The sequence below is a fragment of the Euprymna scolopes genome, chromosome 40 (genome assembly GCF_053919585.1).
Source record: "Euprymna scolopes isolate OS-2025 chromosome 40, ASM5391958v1, whole genome shotgun sequence".
In the NCBI taxonomy this organism is placed as follows: Eukaryota; Metazoa; Mollusca; class Cephalopoda; order Sepiida; family Sepiolidae; genus Euprymna; species Euprymna scolopes.
In genome coordinates this window covers 13,562,209-13,581,718 of record NC_136521.1, presented here as the reverse complement: position 1 = coordinate 13,581,718, position 19,510 = coordinate 13,562,209, and the positions used below count along the sequence as shown (strand labels likewise).

Here is a 19,510-nt window from a genome sequence, read left to right as displayed (position 1 = left end):
AAAAAAAAAAGTTATTTTTGTAATTAAATTTGTATAAAATAAAAAAAAATTCACCCTCAAAATATATTTTGTTATGAATTTTAAAGTATCCAAAAGTATAATTTAAAAAACAAAGAATGAATTAAAAAATTAGAAAATATGAACAAAATTTGGGATTGTTCGTTTTTTATAAAACATTTTTGATATTTGAAATTTAAATTATAAAAAAAAAAAATAACGCTGTCAGAAGTCGTACAATCTAAAAATATTTTTTTTATTCTTTAATTCTTTGGTGATGGACATCTTTATCAGAGAAAATAGGTGTTATCTGCAGGATTAAAAACAACAAAAGTATGAAATAACACGATCTTTTCCTGATCTACATTAATGATCTTCCAAATCACATTCTTACATCATTTGTAGACATTTTTGCTGACGACACTACCATCTATGGTAGCACATCTAAGATAGTAAACGACCAAGTTCTCTCCGATTCTCTCTCCTCTGATCTTGATCACGTTGTACAATGGGGAAAGGAGTGGCTGGTTACTTTTAATGCATCTAAAACCAAGCTTCTATCTTTACATCCTCAACGTTCTGATCCCCATCTGGCATCAATTAAAATGAATGGCTCTCGTCTTGGGGAGGCCTCAAGTTTTGACAAGCTTCTGGGCTTGACCATTACTCCTTATCTTAAATGGAATACGTACATCAAATCTGTTGCCAAGGCCGCTGGAAAAATGGTCGGATCCTTCTATCGATCCAGTAGATATCTCACTGCAGATGCAATTCTCTATCTATATAAGAGCCAGATACGTCCAAGGATGGAATACTGTTGCCACATATGGGCAGGAGCTGCTAGAAAAGACTTGTCCTGCCTTGATAGGGTTCAAAATAGACTTCGTGGCCTGGTGGGAGATGTCCTTTTCTCTTCACTGCAACCTCTATCTCACAGAAGAAATGTTGCGAGTTTGTCTCTGCTTTATCGTTATTTTCATGGAAAGTGTTTGACTGAGCTTCAATCTATGGTCCCCCCTCGCCAAACTTTCACAAGAAACACTAGACTAGCTGAAAACATTATCAATAATTTTCCCCACTCTTTATCTGTGCCTAAACCTAAACATAGATTCCATGATCAAAGCTTCTTTCTTAGAACTGCACGCCTGTGGAATTGTCTTTCGTTTTCCTGCTTTCCAGCTGTCTATAATATGGTTGTCTTCAAGTTCAACATGAACAAGTTTCTGATGAGCCGTTCCACTTAAGTTAACAAATTTACCGAACTTCCATTACTATTGATTACTTTATTGTCCTTTTGACTACTCTACACTCTTTAACCCTTATCCTTGAGTGGCCTCTCGGCCTTGATAAGTGGTGACGCCTATGTAAAAAAAAAAAAAAAATATGGCTTTTAATGGATTTATTTTTTGGTCCCCCAACAAAGGAGGGATTGGGCCTAGTAATTCGCTCCTGTTCGTCTGTTTGCACTTTTCTCAACAACCACACCTTAGATTTTTTTTTAAATTTTGCACAAGCATTAGTCATGGTGAAAGTAAATTTTTATCAGAACTAATTTTTCAGGATAACTCTGATTGCACCCCCTCCCTAGTTTTATTCATAACCTTTCAAATCCAATTTTTCGCTTTAATGACAGACATAACTTTGTCACTGCAGTCAACACTCCCAATATACAGCTTCATCATGATCGACATGGCCAATGTCAAAAACATCATTTTGTACAATGACAAAGTTACATTATTCAGTCCAAGGATTCCACCAATGCATGGCAAGTTTTCCTTCTTTTGTCGATTCATCGCAATCATGTCATAAATGTTTCTTGCAGCCTTCTGTGTATCATGGCAATGTGCACCAACGAAAACAGTCTCTTTGCATAACATGCATCGCACAAGGTATGTTCCACTTTCACAGCATTCACCTTCCTTAACATAGCAGTGCTCTTCTATATCTTGGTCACTCTCACAGCCTTATTCATTCTCAGCTTGTTAATTGCTACTTGAATAAAATTGCTATCAGAACAGTAGCAGAAACTCACCATGAAGCAAAGAAACAGTGTACCTTGTATATAATGATGCTTTTCAGCTGTTTTCACTTGCGAAGCAATCCATTTCAGCTTCCAGTTAATGTCGGTTATCAGGAGAGAAAACAGGCCGTTTCAGGGCCTTCCTCTTCTTAGTTTATTCACTCGTAAACATGTATATAACCGTTTGTATCGTTTTGCTGTTGTTGTTGTTGTTGTTGTTGTTGTTGTTTTTTCCTGTGAGGTATTTCATTTTGTCCTCCAGATAATGTTGGGTCGTCGGGAGAGAATATGTACCGTTTCAGGCCTTTCTCACAACAGCTTTTTTGCATATCAGATTCCCCTCACTAGTGTGAGGCCTGATTAACTGAATTGCATTTAAACAAACTGTTCAATACAATAAAATATACTCGTTTTAAACACGAGTGTTACATGATGAAAACCACATTGACCCAGAACAACAAACAGATTATCACGGCTCGTGCAGTTCTCAAAAAGTGTGTTGTGAACTTGATTGGGTGGGTGATTATTATAAAAACTAGTGGGGGTGCCCGGTGTTGCCTGGGTGTCTGTTTTGGGGGGGAAAAAAGTGATAGTAGGCAGGCAGGCTCGAACCCATGACGCGAAGGTGGAAAAGAAGAGAGTGAAAGAAAAGCTCTCGTGTCTTAGCGTAGCGCTAAGACACGGGAGGAAGTGAAAAGCGTTCAAAAGTAACAATTAAAAAGTTGACTTGAAGTGAATAAGTTAAGAATCACGCAGGCGCAGAAACGAAAGTTGTCTGCAGGCCAGTTTCTACTGTATTTTGCTTCCCCATGATGTTGGGGAAAACTAACTCCCCCCAAAAAGGGGGAGCTCTCCAAATGAATAACAATTGTTTGATATGAAGGATTTCCCCAACGTTGATCAAAGCTAATTGCCTTCAAGACATCTCGGCCATGAAAGCCAGACGAGTCAATTTCCTTTGATTAGTTTTGCTTTATTATACGAAAAAGAGAATTTTATAAAAGTCGATCAAAATTAATGTAGAGATGACGTCCATTTGCAAATCGTAGATATTATAATCTAGAGTGTATATAAAAAATATTATAATCTAGGGTGTATATAAAAATATTATAATCTAGGGAGTATATAAAAAATATTATAATCTAGAGAGTATATAAAAAACATTATAATCTAGGGAGTATATAAAAAATATAATCTAGGGAGTATATAAAAATATTATAATCTAGGGAGTATATAAAAATATTATAATCTAGGGTGTATATAAAAAATATTATAATCTAGGGAGTATATAAAAATATTATAATCTAGGGAGTATATAAAAAATATTATAATCTAGGGAGTATATAAAAATATTATAATCTAGGGAGTATATTAAAAATATTATAATCTAGGGAGTATATAAAAAATATTATAATCTAGGGTGTATATTAAAAATATTATAATCTAGGGTGTATATTTAAAATTCTAAAAAATAGTAACGTTGTCAAGAGAGTCCCCCTCCCCAAGCCTTTCTCAGACATACAAAACGCGCGTGCCACTTTTGCCTTCTATATATATATACTAGTGGGGGTACCCGGCGTTGCCCAGGTGTTTAGAGGTATGTGTACTCTGGTGGGGGTGTGGGTGGGGGGGTAAATCAAAACAAAGGTATAAGCGAAGTAATCACCCTGTTTAAATATTATTTAAAAAATGTTAAAACTTAAAAAAAAACAAAAAAAAACTAATGTGAGGCAAACAAACGATGTTAAAATTTCTTAAAATCGGAAAAACAAAAACAAAGAAAGAAAAGCGAATCTGATGGAAAACCCCAGAAAAACAAACATTAAAACTTCGTTAAAAAATCTGAAAAATAAAAACAAAAAAAACACGTGAAAAATAGCTTAAAAAACCCTGTTTCAATATTAAACCTTTAAAAATCGAAAAAAAAAAAAAAAGGACATCTCACATCATGATTTGAACTCACAACCGTTAGATAAAGTGTGCAAAAAACCTGACACGTTACCCACTCGGCCAACAAAGAGCAATTGAAACACGTTTGAATTTATTTATTTAAGTATTAAAAACAGAATTGACATGTGCCCGCAATAAAAGTTAACTATGCTGATTCTATTTGACCTCATTAATGAGGTCAAATAGAAGTAGCGGAGTTAACTTTTGCTGCGGGACAGCTTTTGGGTTTGTTTACCCAACTTTGGCTGGTTGTTTCCCCAAAATGTTGGGGAGGGGGAAACCAGCTCCTCATTGTCCAGATTGAATAGCAATTGTCTGATATAAGGAATTTCGCCCTACATTGATCAAAGCTGATTTCTTCTGGACGTTCTCCAGTGCCGGAAACAATTCTAAGCTTTGAATTAGTTTCGGTTTTATACAAAAAGCTGAATGAACACACAACAAGTTGAAATAGCAATAACTTTGTAAAAATCGACGTAAATAACTCTAGACGCAACACACGTTCGCTAATCGTACATATTATGATCTAGGGGCTATATTAACAGTTCTAAGCGATAGTAACCCCACTGGGACCGTCGGCAAAAAAAGCCTTTTCGAGACATACAAAAAATGCGCGCACGCATTTGCCTTTTATATATATAGACTAGCGGGTTTGCCCGAGTGTTTGTAGGTATGTGTGTTTTTGGGTAAATGAAAACAAAAATCGTTGGTTGTTTAAAAAAAAAACGAGGCCTTGACGCGCAGTTGGAAAATAATAAAGTGTGAAAAAAAAAAGTGCGACTTGGCAGGTGCCTGTTTGTGACGAGTTAATGACGTCAACTTTGATTGTGGGACAGTGTTTTATTTACCGCGAGTCTGTTCGCTTCTTTTTTTATATGAAAAACCTTAATGCACATGCAGCAATCGAAAAATCTTGAATATTTATCTTTTGAAAGTCGGGCAAATTAAATAGACAGGCGACCCCGGTTGTAAATTCGTAGATATTATCATTTAGGCGTGATATAAAAAGTTTTAAGAAGAAGTGAGTCAACCGATCGCTTCTCAGAAAAAAGCCTTTGTTGGACATACACAAAAAGCGAACATACATACACACATTTTCGCTTTTATATTTATAAAAGACTAGCGAGGGGTACCCAGCGTTGCCCTGGTGTTTGGAGGTATGTATGGTTTTGAGTAAATCAAAACTCCGGGGGTGGGGGAATAAAAAAAATGTTTTGGTAGGTAAGTATGAGGATCGAACTCGAACCCTTGAGGCAAAGTTGGAAATTAAAGTGTGAAAAAAAAGAGTGCAATGTTAACCATTGGGCCACCGCAAGATGCTAACAGAAACATGTTTGAATTTATTTAATTACTTAAATTAGCAGGTGCACGTTTTAATGACAATGAGGTCAACTTTTGACTGTGGGGTAGCATTTCATTTAGTGCGGGAATGCTTTTTTTCCCCCCCCCCAAGAGGTTGAGAGTAGGGGGAAACAGCCCCAGTTGTCGAAATTGAATAGCAATTGTCTTCTGATATAAGGAAATAATATTTCCACATTGATCAAAGCTGATTGCTTTCGGACATTTCCGGCGATCGGACCAGGAAAATAAAGCAAGAGTAAGTGTCGCTTTTATTATAGGAAAAAGCCTAACCCACATGCGTCGAGCGAAAACTGTTGAATATTTATCTTCCCGAAGTCGAGCAAATTAAATAGACAGGCGAGCTCCGTTGTTAATTCTGAGATATTACGATTTACATGTGATATAAAAAGTTTTAAAAAGTTGTTAGGCGACTGACCGCTTCTCTGAAAAAAGCCTTTTGTAGACATACAGAAAAAGCGAACACACATACATACATACATTTTCGCTTTTATATGTAGAGATATAGATGATTTAACAAAGTGATAACCTTTAACCCTTTATGACCTGAATTATGATGTAGATGATTAAAAATATATTTATTGTTAATTTTATGACCGGAATTATGATATAGATGATTAAAAATATATTTATTGTTAATTTTATGACCGGAATTATGATATAGATGATTAAAAATATATTTATTGTTAATTTTAATTAGTTTAAGGGCAATGTTACTACGATTGACTTCAAATTGGAAAAATTATAAAGTTCAATAGTTAAACTACCACTGAGAATTTTTGCATTTCATTAACTTACCTTGATTATTATCCATTGTGATTGAAAAAAAGTGTTTATGACAACAAACCAAATCCTTCACTCTCTGAGACAGTTGGTGGCATACTGAATGTAAGCAATGGACAGTTGCAATCTGAAGGTATTTGGCATCTACCCATGGCGTGTTTGAATCAATTCCCATTTTATTTATGCCGTTATATTCATTTATTTACAGCTGAACGAATTAGTTCCACCAGGTCATAAAGGTTTAATGAAATCAGTATTACTCAAAGAAAAATTAATTTCTCGAACTAACGATGATATTATTATTATTATTATTATTATTATTATTATTATCATTATTATTATTATTATTATTATTATTATTATTATTATTATTATTATCATTATTATTATTATTATTATTATTATTATTATTATTTAATTAAGTGTTGTTTATTCAATATTTTCACAGATAAATTTATTTATTTTTATTTTTTATGAAAATAAAGCATCGTAGATGCTAACAATTAAAAAACATTTTAAAAATATTTCAGGAATATTATTAAAAAAGGCCCTAATGTCCATTAACCCTTTATGACTTTTTTTTTTTAATTTTCTTCCTTTGAAGATTATAACGCTGGATATGGGGCAGCCAAACCAGCTGTCAACATTGCTCTGCTTTTTATTGAAACCAACCGTGAGCTCTTTTTAGTATCCTCGTTGTTCCCTTAAGTGCAATTGTCTGGATCTCTTTTGCACTTGGTTCACCAGGAATATTAGTTAGGTAGGACTTCAGGTTCTTCTTCAGAAGCCCTGTGGCACCTATAATAGCTGGTATGGTTGATATCTCCTTAAGATTCCAGTTTCTTTTCATATCATACATGAGACATTGGTATTTGGTCTGTTTCTCTCTTTCAGCTCTCTTCAGACCCCCATCATTAGGGACACTCACTTACACCCAAGGTTGAAAGTCTCTCTGACTTATTCCATATAACAAAGTCAGGTTTCACAGCAACATTTTTAAGGAAGGTGGCTGTAGGGATTACATGGTTGTAATGTATGGTATATAAGTCATTTCCAACTATTCTTTCAGGTTGATGTTCCCATGTTTTGCTGCTACATTGGATGTTTAATATTTTACAGATGGTCCAGTGGAGGTTCTTACATACTCCATCATGTCTCGCTGTGCAGTAGCCATCCCTTAAAAGAACCTTGCAACTTGATACCAGATGACACATACTTTCCAATTCCTTGTGATGTAGATGATTAAAAAGATATTTATAAATGTTAATTGGTTTAAAGTGATTTTATGATTGTCTTCAAACTGGAAAAAATTATTAAGTTCAATAAACTACAACTGACGATTTTTTCATTTCACAAACTTATCTTACGTCAACAAAAGTTTCATCTATTTGTTCCAGATATTGATGATGTGAGACTCTAAGAAAGCAATCCATGCCATGAATGTGTGTGTGTGTGTGTGTGTGTGTGTGTGTGTGAGAAGTAAAGATACATTATTCAATTCCTGGCGAAAGTTCATTAAGAATGCTGGTTATGTAGAAAAATATATTCTGGAGTACAAAATGTTACTTGCCTTAATGATACTACTTCTGTCTTTGTAGCTCTTCAACTTTTTAAGTTAAAAAAATGGGAGGCTTTACTTTTGTGACGACTCTCATTAACATTTTCGTGGTTATCCTCTTGATCTCTATAAAATTTTCTTTTTGTGATTTAACACAGCTACAGTATGGTAGCCAGGAAATCTGTTCAAACCACATCAAAAGAAGAATTTGTCAATTTAGTTCAGTTGTGATTCGACAAAATCCATAAAAAAAATTGGCCTTTCATTAACCCTTTATGACCTGAATTATGACGTAGATGATTAAAAAGATATTTATTAATTTTAGTTATATTATTTTTAATTGGAATTCATTATTGAGATGAGTATCATTTATTAATTTATTTATTGCAGATTATTATCCTTATCCTTCTTGGCTGTTGTTTCACACTCCCTACATTGTATAATAAACAGATTTAGTAAGTGGTGGCTGAAGGATCAATCCACCAGAAGGACAACAAACGCAACATGACTGGGTTCTGGATATGACCTTAAATTATATCCGATGGTGAGGCCCCAGTTTGAGGGCTTTGGGAAGTGTGGAGCCACCCTTTAATTGCCATTGCTCCCAGGTCCACTCTGACCCGGAGTGGTAGTTCCTGTTAGGGTCCGAACTGTGGGTTAAATAGAAACCGACTTGAAAAAAAAAACAAATATATTCTATTAAAAAACTTTTCTTCAAAATAACTGGATTTGGCATTAAATAACCTGGAAAGGGTTGATACATGTTAAGTTTTGAGACATTGTGTTGAACAAAGATGGCGGCGTAGTTCAGATCAGTAACCAAGATGGCGGCCAAGAATCAAATGTGGTCCATGGCGTAGTTAACGGCGAACTGATTGCATCCAAAATTCGACAATTTTTATAATAATTTTGAAACGTTTTCATTGGTTGTTTAGCACAGTCGTTGGTTATAAAAATGATTGGCGAATCCATTCGTCTCATACCCCCATTAGGAGTCAAAAACAGTTTATAATATGCCACAAAAAAACAAAAACAACCAACCAACTCATTTTTCTTAGTTGTTGTTTCTCGACGTTTCGGCCAATTATTGCTCTGTCCTTCATCAGCTGGTAACCACAACAGGATAGAAACTCCGAATCTCCTAATTGCATTCTCAGCAATTACTGCCTTCCATAGTTGTTGTCATCTCACCACGTTTTGGCCAAGTAAGCCTCTGGCCGGCTTTGGGTAGGATTGAAATCGCTATCTTCACACAATTTTCACAAAGAACCTTACTTGGCCAAAACATGGTGGGACAACGACTATGGAAAGGCAGTAATTGCTGAGAATGCAGTTAGGAGATTCAGAGTTCCTATCCGTTGCAGTTACCACCTGACGAAGGCCAGAGGAATAGTTGGCCGAAACGTTGTGAAACAACAACTAAGAAAAATGAGGATAATAGTCCGCAATAAATAAGTTAATAATTTTAGTTAGTTTAAAGTGATTCTATGATTGTCTTCAAACTAGAAAAATTATGAAGTTCAATAAACTACCACTGACGATTTTTTCATTTCATAAACTTACGTCAACAAACAAAATCCTCCACTCTGAGACAGATGGTGGCATACTGAAAATAAGCAAAGGACAGTTGCGATCTGGAGGAATCTAGCATCTACCCAGATACTTAACTAATATGTACAAGGCGTGTTTGAATCAATTCCCACTTTATTTATGCTGCTATACTCATTTATTTAAGACTGAACGAATTAGTTCAACCAGGTCATAAAGGGTTAAACTCAAACGTTTTATGAAAATTAAACACCATAAATACTTCTAAGTTTTTCTTTTGCCATTAAAGTCATAAATAATTATTTTTTGGTCTGAACCTTTCTTAATGATTATTTAGATTTTCTATTTTCTTAATGTTTTCAACGTTTTCAACAGTTTTTTTTATAAACTAAATTATCCATCTACTTTAATCATTACGTTACTTTCCTGTTCCATAGAAAATTTTTGCAAAATAATGCAAAGGCATTTCTAATTCAAAACAAGTAAAAGATGAGACAAAAAATCCAATTGCAAATTATTTAGGACCTCTATCCAGTCTGACGGAACAAGTGCATGCTACCCCCGTGACGTAAATAAAGCATTTTATGAAATGTTGAAATTTAAATCCCATAAATACTTCTAAGTTTTGCTTTTACTCTTAAAGTTATAAATAACTTCTTTTTGATCCGTGTCTCTAAATTCCAATATTTTATGATATATATCTATATCTATATATATATATATATCTATATATATATATATATTTTTTTTTTTTTTTACATAGGCGTCACCACATTATCAAGGCCCAGAGGCCACTCAAGGATAAGGGTTAAAGAGTGTACAGTAGAAATTGGTCAATATAGTAATCATTAGTAATGAAAATTTGGTAAATTTGATAACTTATATGGAACGGCTCATCAAGAACTTATTTACTTTAGACTTGAACACAACCATATTGTAATCAGCCGGAAAGCAGGAAAACGGAAGACAATTCCACAGGCGTGCAGTTCTAAGAAAGAAGCTTTGTTCATGGAATCTACGTTTAGGTTTAGGCACAGATAAAGAGTGGGGGAAATTATTGATAGTGTTTACAGCTAGACGAGTGTTTCTTGTGAAAGTTTGGCGAGGGGGGACCATAGATTGAAGCTCAGTTGAACACTTTCCATGAAAATAACGATACATCAGAGACAAACTCGCAACATCTCTTCTGTGAGATAGAGGTTGCAAGGAGGAGAAAAGGACATCTCCTACGAGGCTACGAAGTCTATTTTGAACTCTATCAAGGCAGGACATATATATATATAGATATAGATATAGATCATAAAATATAGATATATAGAGATATAGATATAGATATAGATATAGATATATAACTTAAAACTAATTAATTCTTCTGGCAGTTTTTATTTTCTCTAGGCAATATTGTACATATCTTTTTGTAATTTCATAAAACAAGATGGCTGAACTTTCTGGGCAGCGATTTCAAAGTTTCACCTTGAGTGGTGATGCAAATAAGATTAATTCTCTAATGTAGAAAAAAAAAGAAAAACAAATGATTAAAGAACTGATTTTGAAAAACAATAAATTTAATGATTTACAAAATATTCTTTATTTCCAATTTTTTATGACAAATTAAAAAAAAAAAATTTTTTTTTTAACAAATCTCTTAAGAATATTGTTTCTCTTTTCTTTTCTTTTCTTTTTTTTTTTTTGCTTTTCAGAGAATTCTCTTATTTTCTCTTCAGGAAGCAATAATCAGGGTTAGGAATTAAAGTTGAATTCAAAGGCAGCAGCTTATATAAGTCTTGGGGATGATGGTCTAAGACGAGCCTATCAGAATCAATCCTCTGACAAGATGTGGACGACATGTACGTGCCTGAAAAATATAAAATAATTATTAGCAGCCATAACAACGGTACACAATGTCCTTATTGCAAAATATATTTATATTAGAGACTGGATGAGTAAATGACTGGTCAGATGTTGTCGATCTTTAAAGCAAGGCCTGCTAGACTGTGGAAATTAATAGAGAAGGATATAACAGAGAGAGAGAGAGAGAGAGAGAGAGAGAGAGAGAGAGAGAGAGAGAAAGAAGCATCGTTCCGAATGATAAAATAGATGGTTTTCAATTGTTCAACTTGAAAAGAATTGTTCAACTCCAAAGAATCAAGAGAGATATTCTAGCGCATACTTACTTAATAATCCCATCGGATTTGGCAGAGGTTTCAGGACGGTAAAATGCACCGTAAGCAAACCTGCATTCTCCGTCTTCTTGTACACTGTCAACCGCAAGTATTTCTTTATGTTTAGAACGGTTTTATTTTTATTGCTAACGTTGAACGTTTTTTCATTCTTGGTCAAAGTTTCAGGTGTGATTTCAGCCAGAACTTTACGTTTCTTTTTGATGACCAGTCTCTGGAAGGCCGCCATGCAATTCGAAGGGGAAGTTCTCATCAGGTAGCCATATATGTAGATATCTATAAAACAAATATAAGTAAACGAAAACAAAAGATTTTACAATAATATTAAAGTGTCACCTGTTTCAGGATGATTCAGTAAAATTAGTATATTTTAATAGTTTTATACACAACTGATATAGTCGAAGATCCTGATACCCCCGAGAATGGATTACAGTCCGTAAAAGATGCTTGAAAGTGATAACTAGTCAGAGATTAAGTTAGTGTTGATACTCCTGTTGTGTAGTGGGTACTTATTGGGGACACATATATAATGGGGACTCAAAACAAAGATGGCATTTATATATACTAGCGGGACCTGTGGAAATTCAACAGAGGCATTTTTCACAATAACATTTATATATATTACACACATGACGACGATGTGACAATTCTTGGGGACTTCGTCCCATGTGGCATCAATTGAAATGGATGGCTCTCGTCTTGGGTAGGCTCCATGTTTTGACAAGCTTCTGTGATTGACTTTTACTCCTGATCTGAAATGGAACACGTACATCAAATCTGTTGCCAAGGTCGCTGGAAAAATGGTGGGATCCTTCTACCGCTCCAGTAGATATCTCACTGCTGATGCAATTCTCTATCTATATAAAAGCCAAGTACGTCCAAGGATAGAGTACTGTTGCCACATTTGGGCAGGAGCTGGTAAAAACAGCTTATCCTGCCTTGACAGAGTATAAAATAGACCGTAGCCTAGTGAGGGATGCCCTTTTCTCTTCCCTGCAACCTCTCTCTTACAGAAGAGACATTGTGAGCCTATCTTTGTTTTATCGTTATTTCCATGGCAAGTGCTCGTCTGAGCTCCAATCTCTGGTCTCCCCTCGTCAATCTTTCATGAAAAACACCCATCTAGCTGAAACCACTGTCAATAATTTTCTCCACTCTTTATCTGTGCCTAAATCAAAATGTAAATTCCATAAACAAAGCTTCTTTCTTAGAACTGCAAACCTGTGGAACTCTCCTCCGTTTGCCTGTTTCCTACCTGACTACAACTTGGATGTCTTCAAGTCCAACATAAACAAATTCCTTAAGTAATCCAATTTATCAAATCTCCATTACTAACGATTAATACGATATTATCCCATTGATTACTGTACACGCAATAAACCTTATCCTCGAGTGGCCTCCGGGCCTTGATAAGTGGTGACTCCAATGTAAAAAAAAAAAATAATAATGATGATAAAACATATTTACCTTTTCAGTTAGTGGAATGATAACACGAACACAAACAGTTACAAAATGATTTCTGTATTCCTCAGCCGACTGATTAAAGATGTCCGGGATTCAAGTCTTTTGACTACATGGTCTTCTCTCCCCCTCCCGTTCACCTCTAAGGGGATCAGCTCCACTAAGTCGCTATCCGATTCTCGTCTGTGACTGTCTGATTCCTATCTCTCTAACTTCGAACCTTCGTCTCAATATATTGAGATATATTTGTTTATGACGTCAGAGGTGTTGGTCAACCAACGTGACTTTATCACGTTTCAATTCACCCATGCCCTTGCACACCTCTGATAAACAAAAGAAATCCGTAAATTAAATTGTAACATTAACCTATTTTTAATTCATAAACTCGCATTGTTCATATTTAATATTCAGTTATTTCTAAAAGAATGGACAATTGCTTTATCTCTGGCATAAATAATATTCAGTTATTTCTAAAAGAATGGACAATCGCTTTATCTCTGACATAAATAATATTCAGTTATTTCTAAAAGAATGGACAATCGCTTTATCTCTGACATAAATAATATTTAGTTATTTCTAAAAGAATGGACAATTGCTTTATCTCTGACATAAATAATATTCAGTTATTTCTAAAAGAATGGACAATCGCTTTATCTCTGAGATAAATAATATTTAGTTATTTCTAAAAGAATGGACAATCGCTTTATCTCTGACATAAATAATATTCAGTTATTTCTAAAAGAATGGACAATTGCTTTATCTCTGACATAAATAATATTCAGTAATTTCTAAAAAAAAAATTGACAATCGCTTTATCTCTGACATAAATAATATTCAGTTATTTCTAAAAGAATTGACAATCGCTTTATCTCTGACATTAATAATATTCAGTTATTTCTAAAAGAATGGACAATTGCTTTATCTCTGACATAAATAATATTCAGTTATTTCTAAAAGAATTGACAATCGCTTTATCTCTGGCATAAATAATATTTAGTTATTTCTAAAAGAATGGACAATTGCTTTATCTCTGACATAAATAATATTCAGTTATTTCTAAAAAAATGGACAATTGCTTTATCTCTGACATAAATAATATTTAGTTATTTCTAAAAGAATGGACAATCGCTTTATCTCTTACATAAATAATATTCAGTTATTTCTAAAAAAAAAAATTGACAATCGCTTTATCTCTGACATAAATAATATTTAGTTATTTCTAAAAGAATGGACAGTTGTTTTATCTCTGACATAAACAATATTTAGTTATTTCTAAAAGAATGGACAATCGCTTTATCTCTGACATAAATAATATTCAGTTATTTCTAAAAAAAAAAATTGACAATCGCTTTATCTCTGACATAAATAATATTCAGTTATTTCTAAAAGAATGGACAATTGCTTTATCTCTGGCATAAATAATATTCAGTTATTTCTAAAAGAATGGACAATCGCTTTATCTCTGACATAAATAACATTTAGTTATTTCTAAAAGAATGGACAATTGCTTTATCTCTGACATAAATAATATTTAGTTATTTCTAAAAGAATGGACAATTGCTTTATCTCTGGCATAAATAACATTTAGTTATTTCTAAAAGAATGGACAATTGCTTTATCTCTGACATAAATAATATTCAGTTATTTCTAAAAGAATGGACAATTGCTTTATCTCTGGCATAAATAATATTTAGTTATTTCTAAAAGAATGGACAATCGCTTTATCTCTGACATAAATAACATTTAGTTATTTCTAAAAGAATGGACAATTGCTTTATCTCTGACATAAATAATATTCAGTTATTTCTAAAAGAATGGACAATTGCTTTATCTCTGGCATAAATAATATTTAGTTATTTCTAAAAGAATGGACAATCGCTTTATCTCTGACATAAATAATATTTAGTTATTTCTAAAAGAATGGACAATCGCTTTATCTCTGACATAAATAATATTCAGTTATTTCTAAAAGAATGGACAATTGCTTTATTTCTGACATAAATAATATTCAGTTATTTCTAAAAGAATGGACAATCGCTTTATCTCTGACATAAATAATATTCAGTTATTTCTAAAAGAATGGACAATCGCTTTATCTCTGACATAAATAATATTTAGTTATTTCTAAAAGAATGGACAATCGCTTTATCTCTGACATAAATAATATTCAGTAATTTCTAAAAAAAAATTGACAATCGCTTTATCTCTGACATAAATAATATTTAGTTATTTCTAAAAGAATGGACAATCGCTTTATCTCTGACATAAATAATATTCAGTTATTTCTAAAAGAATTGACAATCGCTTTATCTCTGGCATAAATAATATTTAGTTATTTCTAAAAGAATGGACAATTGCTTTATCTCTGACATAAATAATATTCAGTTATTTCTAAAAGAATGGACAATTGCTTTATCTCTGACATAAATAATATTTAGTTATTTCTAAAAGAATGGACAATCGCTTTATCTCTTACATAAATAATATTCAGTTATTTCTAAAAAAAAATTGACAATCGCTTTATCTCTGACATAAATAATATTTAGTTATTTCTAAAAGAATGGACAATTGTTTTATCTCTGACATAAATAATATTCAGTTATTTCTAAAAGAATGGACAATCGCTTTATCTCTGACATAAATAATATTTAGTTATTTCTAAAAGAATGGACAATCGCTTTATCTCTGACATAAATAATATTCAGTTATTTCTAAAAAAAAATTGACAATCGCTTTATCTCTGACATAAATAATATTCAGTTATTTCTAAAAGAATGGACAATTGCTTTATCTCTGACATAAATAATATTCAGTTATTTCTGAAAGAATTGACAATTGCTTTATCTCTGACATAAATAATATTTAGTTATTTCTAAAAGAATGGACAATCGCTTTATCTCTGACATAAATAATATTTAGTTATTTCTAAAAAAAAAATTGACAATCGCTTTATCTCTGACATAAATAATATTTAGTTATTTCTAAAAGAATGGACAATCGCTTTATCTCTGACATAAATAATATTCAGTTATTTCTAAAAGAATGGACAATCGCTTTATCTCTGACATAAATAATATTTAGTTATTTCTAAAAGAATGGACAATTGTTTTATCTCTGACATAAATAATATTCAGTTATTTCTAAAAGAATGGACAATCGCTTTATCTCTGACATAAATAATATTTAGTTATTTCTAAAAGAATGGACAATTGCTTTATCTCTGACATAAATAATATTCAGTTATTTCTAAAAGAATGGACAATCGCTTTATCTCTGAGATAAATAATATTTAGTTATTTCTAAAAGAATGGACAATCGCTTTATCTCTGACATGAATAATATTCAGTTATTTCTAAAAGAATGGACAATTGCTTTATCTCTGACATAAATAATATTCAGTAATTTCTAAAAAAAAAATTGACAATCGCTTTATCTCTGACATAAATAATATTCAGTTATTTCTAAAAGAATGGACAATTGCTTTATCTCTGACATAAATAATATTCAGTTATTTCTAAAAGAATGGACAATCGCTTTATCTCTGACATAAATAATATTTAGTTATTTCTAAAAGAATGGACAATCGCTTTATCTCTGACATAAATAATATTCAGTTATTTCTAAAAGAATTGACAATCGCTTTATCTCTGGCATAAATAATATTTAGTTATTTCTAAAAGAATGGACAATTGCTTTATCTCTGACATAAATAATATTCAGTTATTTCTAAAAAAATGGACAATTGCTTTATCTCTGACATAAATAATATTTAGTTATTTCTAAAAGAATGGACAATCGCTTTATCTCTTACATAAATAATATTCAGTTATTTCTAAAAAAAAATTGACAATCGCTTTATCTCTGACATAAATAATATTTAGTTATTTCTAAAAGAATGGACAGTTGTTTTATCTCTGACATAAACAATATTTAGTTATTTCTAAAAGAATGGACAATCGCTTTATCTCTGACATAAATAATATTCAGTTATTTCTAAAAAAAAAAAATTGACAATCGCTTTATCTCTGACATAAATAATATTCAGTTATTTCTAAAAGAATGGACAATTGCTTTATCTCTGGCATAAATAATATTCAGTTATTTCTAAAAGAATGGACAATCGCTTTATCTCTGACATAAATAACATTTAGTTATTTCTAAAAGAATGGACAATCGCTTTATCTCTGACATAAATAATATTCAGTTATTTCTAAAAGAATGGACAATTGCTTTATCTCTGGCATAAATAATATGTAGTTATTTCTAAAAGAATGGACAATCGCTTTATCTCTGACATAAATAATATTTAGTTATTTCTAAAAGAATGGACAATCGCTTTATCTCTGACATAAATAATATTCAGTTATTTCTAAAAGAATGGACAATTGCTTTATTTCTGACATAAATAATATTCAGTTATTTCTAAAAGAATGGACAATCGCTTTATCTCTGACATAAATAATATTCAGTTATTTCTAAAAGAATGGACAATCGCTTTATCTCTGACATAAATAATATTTAGTTATTTCTAAAAGAATGGACAATCGCTTTATCTCTGACATAAATAATATTCAGTAATTTCTAAAAAAAAATTTACAATCGCTTTATCTCTGACATAAATAATATTTAGTTATTTCTAAAAGAATGGACAATCGCTTTATCTCTGACATAAATAATATTCAGTTATTTCTAAAAGAATGGACAATTGCTTTATCTCTGACATAAATAATATTCAGTAATTTCTAAAAAAAAAATTGACAATCGCTTTATCTCTGACATAAATAATATTTAGTTATTTCTAAAAGAATGGACAATCGCTTTATCTCTTACATAAATAATATTTAGTTATTTCTAAAAGAATGCACAATCGCTTTATCTCTGACATAAATAATATTCAGTTATTTCTAAAAGAATTGACAATCGCTTTATCTCTGGCATAAATAATATTTAGTTATTTCTAAAAGAATGGACAATTGCTTTATCTCTGACATAAATAATATTCAGTTATTTCTAAAAGAATGGACAATTGCTTTATCTCTGACATAAATAATATTTAGTTATTTCTAAAAGAATGGACAATTGCTTTATCTCTTACATAAATAATATTCAGTTATTTCTAAAAAAAAATTGACAATCGCTTTATCTCTGACATAAATAATATTTAGTTATTTCTAAAAGAATGGACAATTGTTTTATCTCTGACATAAATAATATTCAGTTATTTCTAAAAGAATGGACAATCGCTTTATCTCTGACATAAATAATATTTAGTTATTTCTAAAAGAATGGACAATCGCTTTATCTCTGACATAAATAATATTCAGTTATTTCTAAAAAAAAATTGACAATCGCTTTATCTCTGACATAAATAATATTCAGTTATTTCTAAAAGAATGGACAATTGCTTTATCTCTGACATAAATAATATTCAGTTATTTCTAAAAGAATGGACAATTGCTTTATCTCTGACATAAATAATATTTAGTTATTTCTAAAAGAATGGACAATCGCTTTATCTCTGACATAAATAATATTCAGTTATTTCTAAAAAAAAAATTGACAATCGCTTTATCTCTGACATAAATAATATTTAGTTATTTCTAAAAGAATGGACAATCGCTTTATCTCTGACATAAATAATATTCAGTTATTTCTAAAAGAATGGACAATCGCTTTATCTCTGACATAAATAATATTTAGTTATTTCTAAAAGAATGGACAATTGTTTTATCTCTGACATAAATAATATTCAGTTATTTCTAAAAGAATGGACAATTGCTTTAGCTCTGGCATAAATAATATTTAGTTATTTCTAAAAGAATTAACAATCGACTGCATTGCTAGGATTTCAATTATCCATTATCTTTCAACACTTGCCTACAGGGTTCGATTCTAGTCTTTTCCTAATATCATTTTCTCTTATCTGGTCTTCCTTCTTACCTACATGAGAAGGGGACAGTCCTTCTTATGTAACACTCCGGCATTCAAGATACGTTCGAATGTCAATACGTTTGTACAATAAACTTCCTATAACTTACTCTGGTCTTGAGTCTTATTTCGTCTGATTAATTTATACTGATTATATCCCCCCCCCCCAGGGATATATCAAAAATGTATAATAACTGTTAAATAACCAATAATTGTTGACTTTATTCTACATTTGATTTTGTTTTTTTGTTTTTTTGATTACGGGGCAAACTTTCATCTCCAAGTGTTCAAAGGCTCATGATTTCAGCCTAAAATAACCCAATGATTGAAGAAGAAGAAGAAGAACAACAACAACAACAACAACCACAAAAAAAAAACAAAAAAAAAAACTAACTAACTAACTAACAGTTCCAAAATGAAAATGTTTGAAAAATGAGAGAATGTCACATAAGGTCTTTTACTTACAAGCTTGACTGTCGGTAAGAAGCACCACCCTTGTATGCGTAACACAGGCTGCATGGTGCCCAAGGCACACAGGTTCATTACAACCATGCATATTTAGAATTATACCTAAATGTAAAAAAGATTTAAAAAATAATTTAAAGTGACACAATCAATATTGTAGTATAATATGAACAATGAACATATGGCCTTACATACAAAAACAGCACAAGCCTATCTAAAGATACATATATCTAAAAAGATAAAAATATTCACACTAAAATA

The 19,510-nt window shown here is 31.7% G+C and overlaps 1 protein-coding gene across 6 annotated transcripts in view; it reads right to left on the bottom strand.

Moving 5' to 3' along the window:
* Positions 1-10,779: 10,779 nt before the first annotated feature.
* LOC145265376 (inter alpha-trypsin inhibitor, heavy chain 4-like) overlaps positions 10,780-19,510 on the bottom strand; it is a 109,595-nt gene continuing 100,864 nt past the window's right edge. For all 6 annotated transcript variants that reach the window (XM_080121168.1, XM_080121167.1, XM_080121164.1 and 3 more), the window contains 3 exons: positions 19,250-19,354; positions 11,390-11,671; positions 10,780-11,070 (listed from right to left, as the gene is read on the bottom strand). In XM_080121168.1, coding sequence (XP_079977294.1) covers positions 10,925-11,070; positions 11,390-11,671; positions 19,250-19,354 — 533 coding nt within the window. In that variant the 3' untranslated portion in view covers positions 10,780-10,924. The remainder of the gene's footprint in view (positions 11,071-11,389; positions 11,672-19,249; positions 19,355-19,510) is intronic.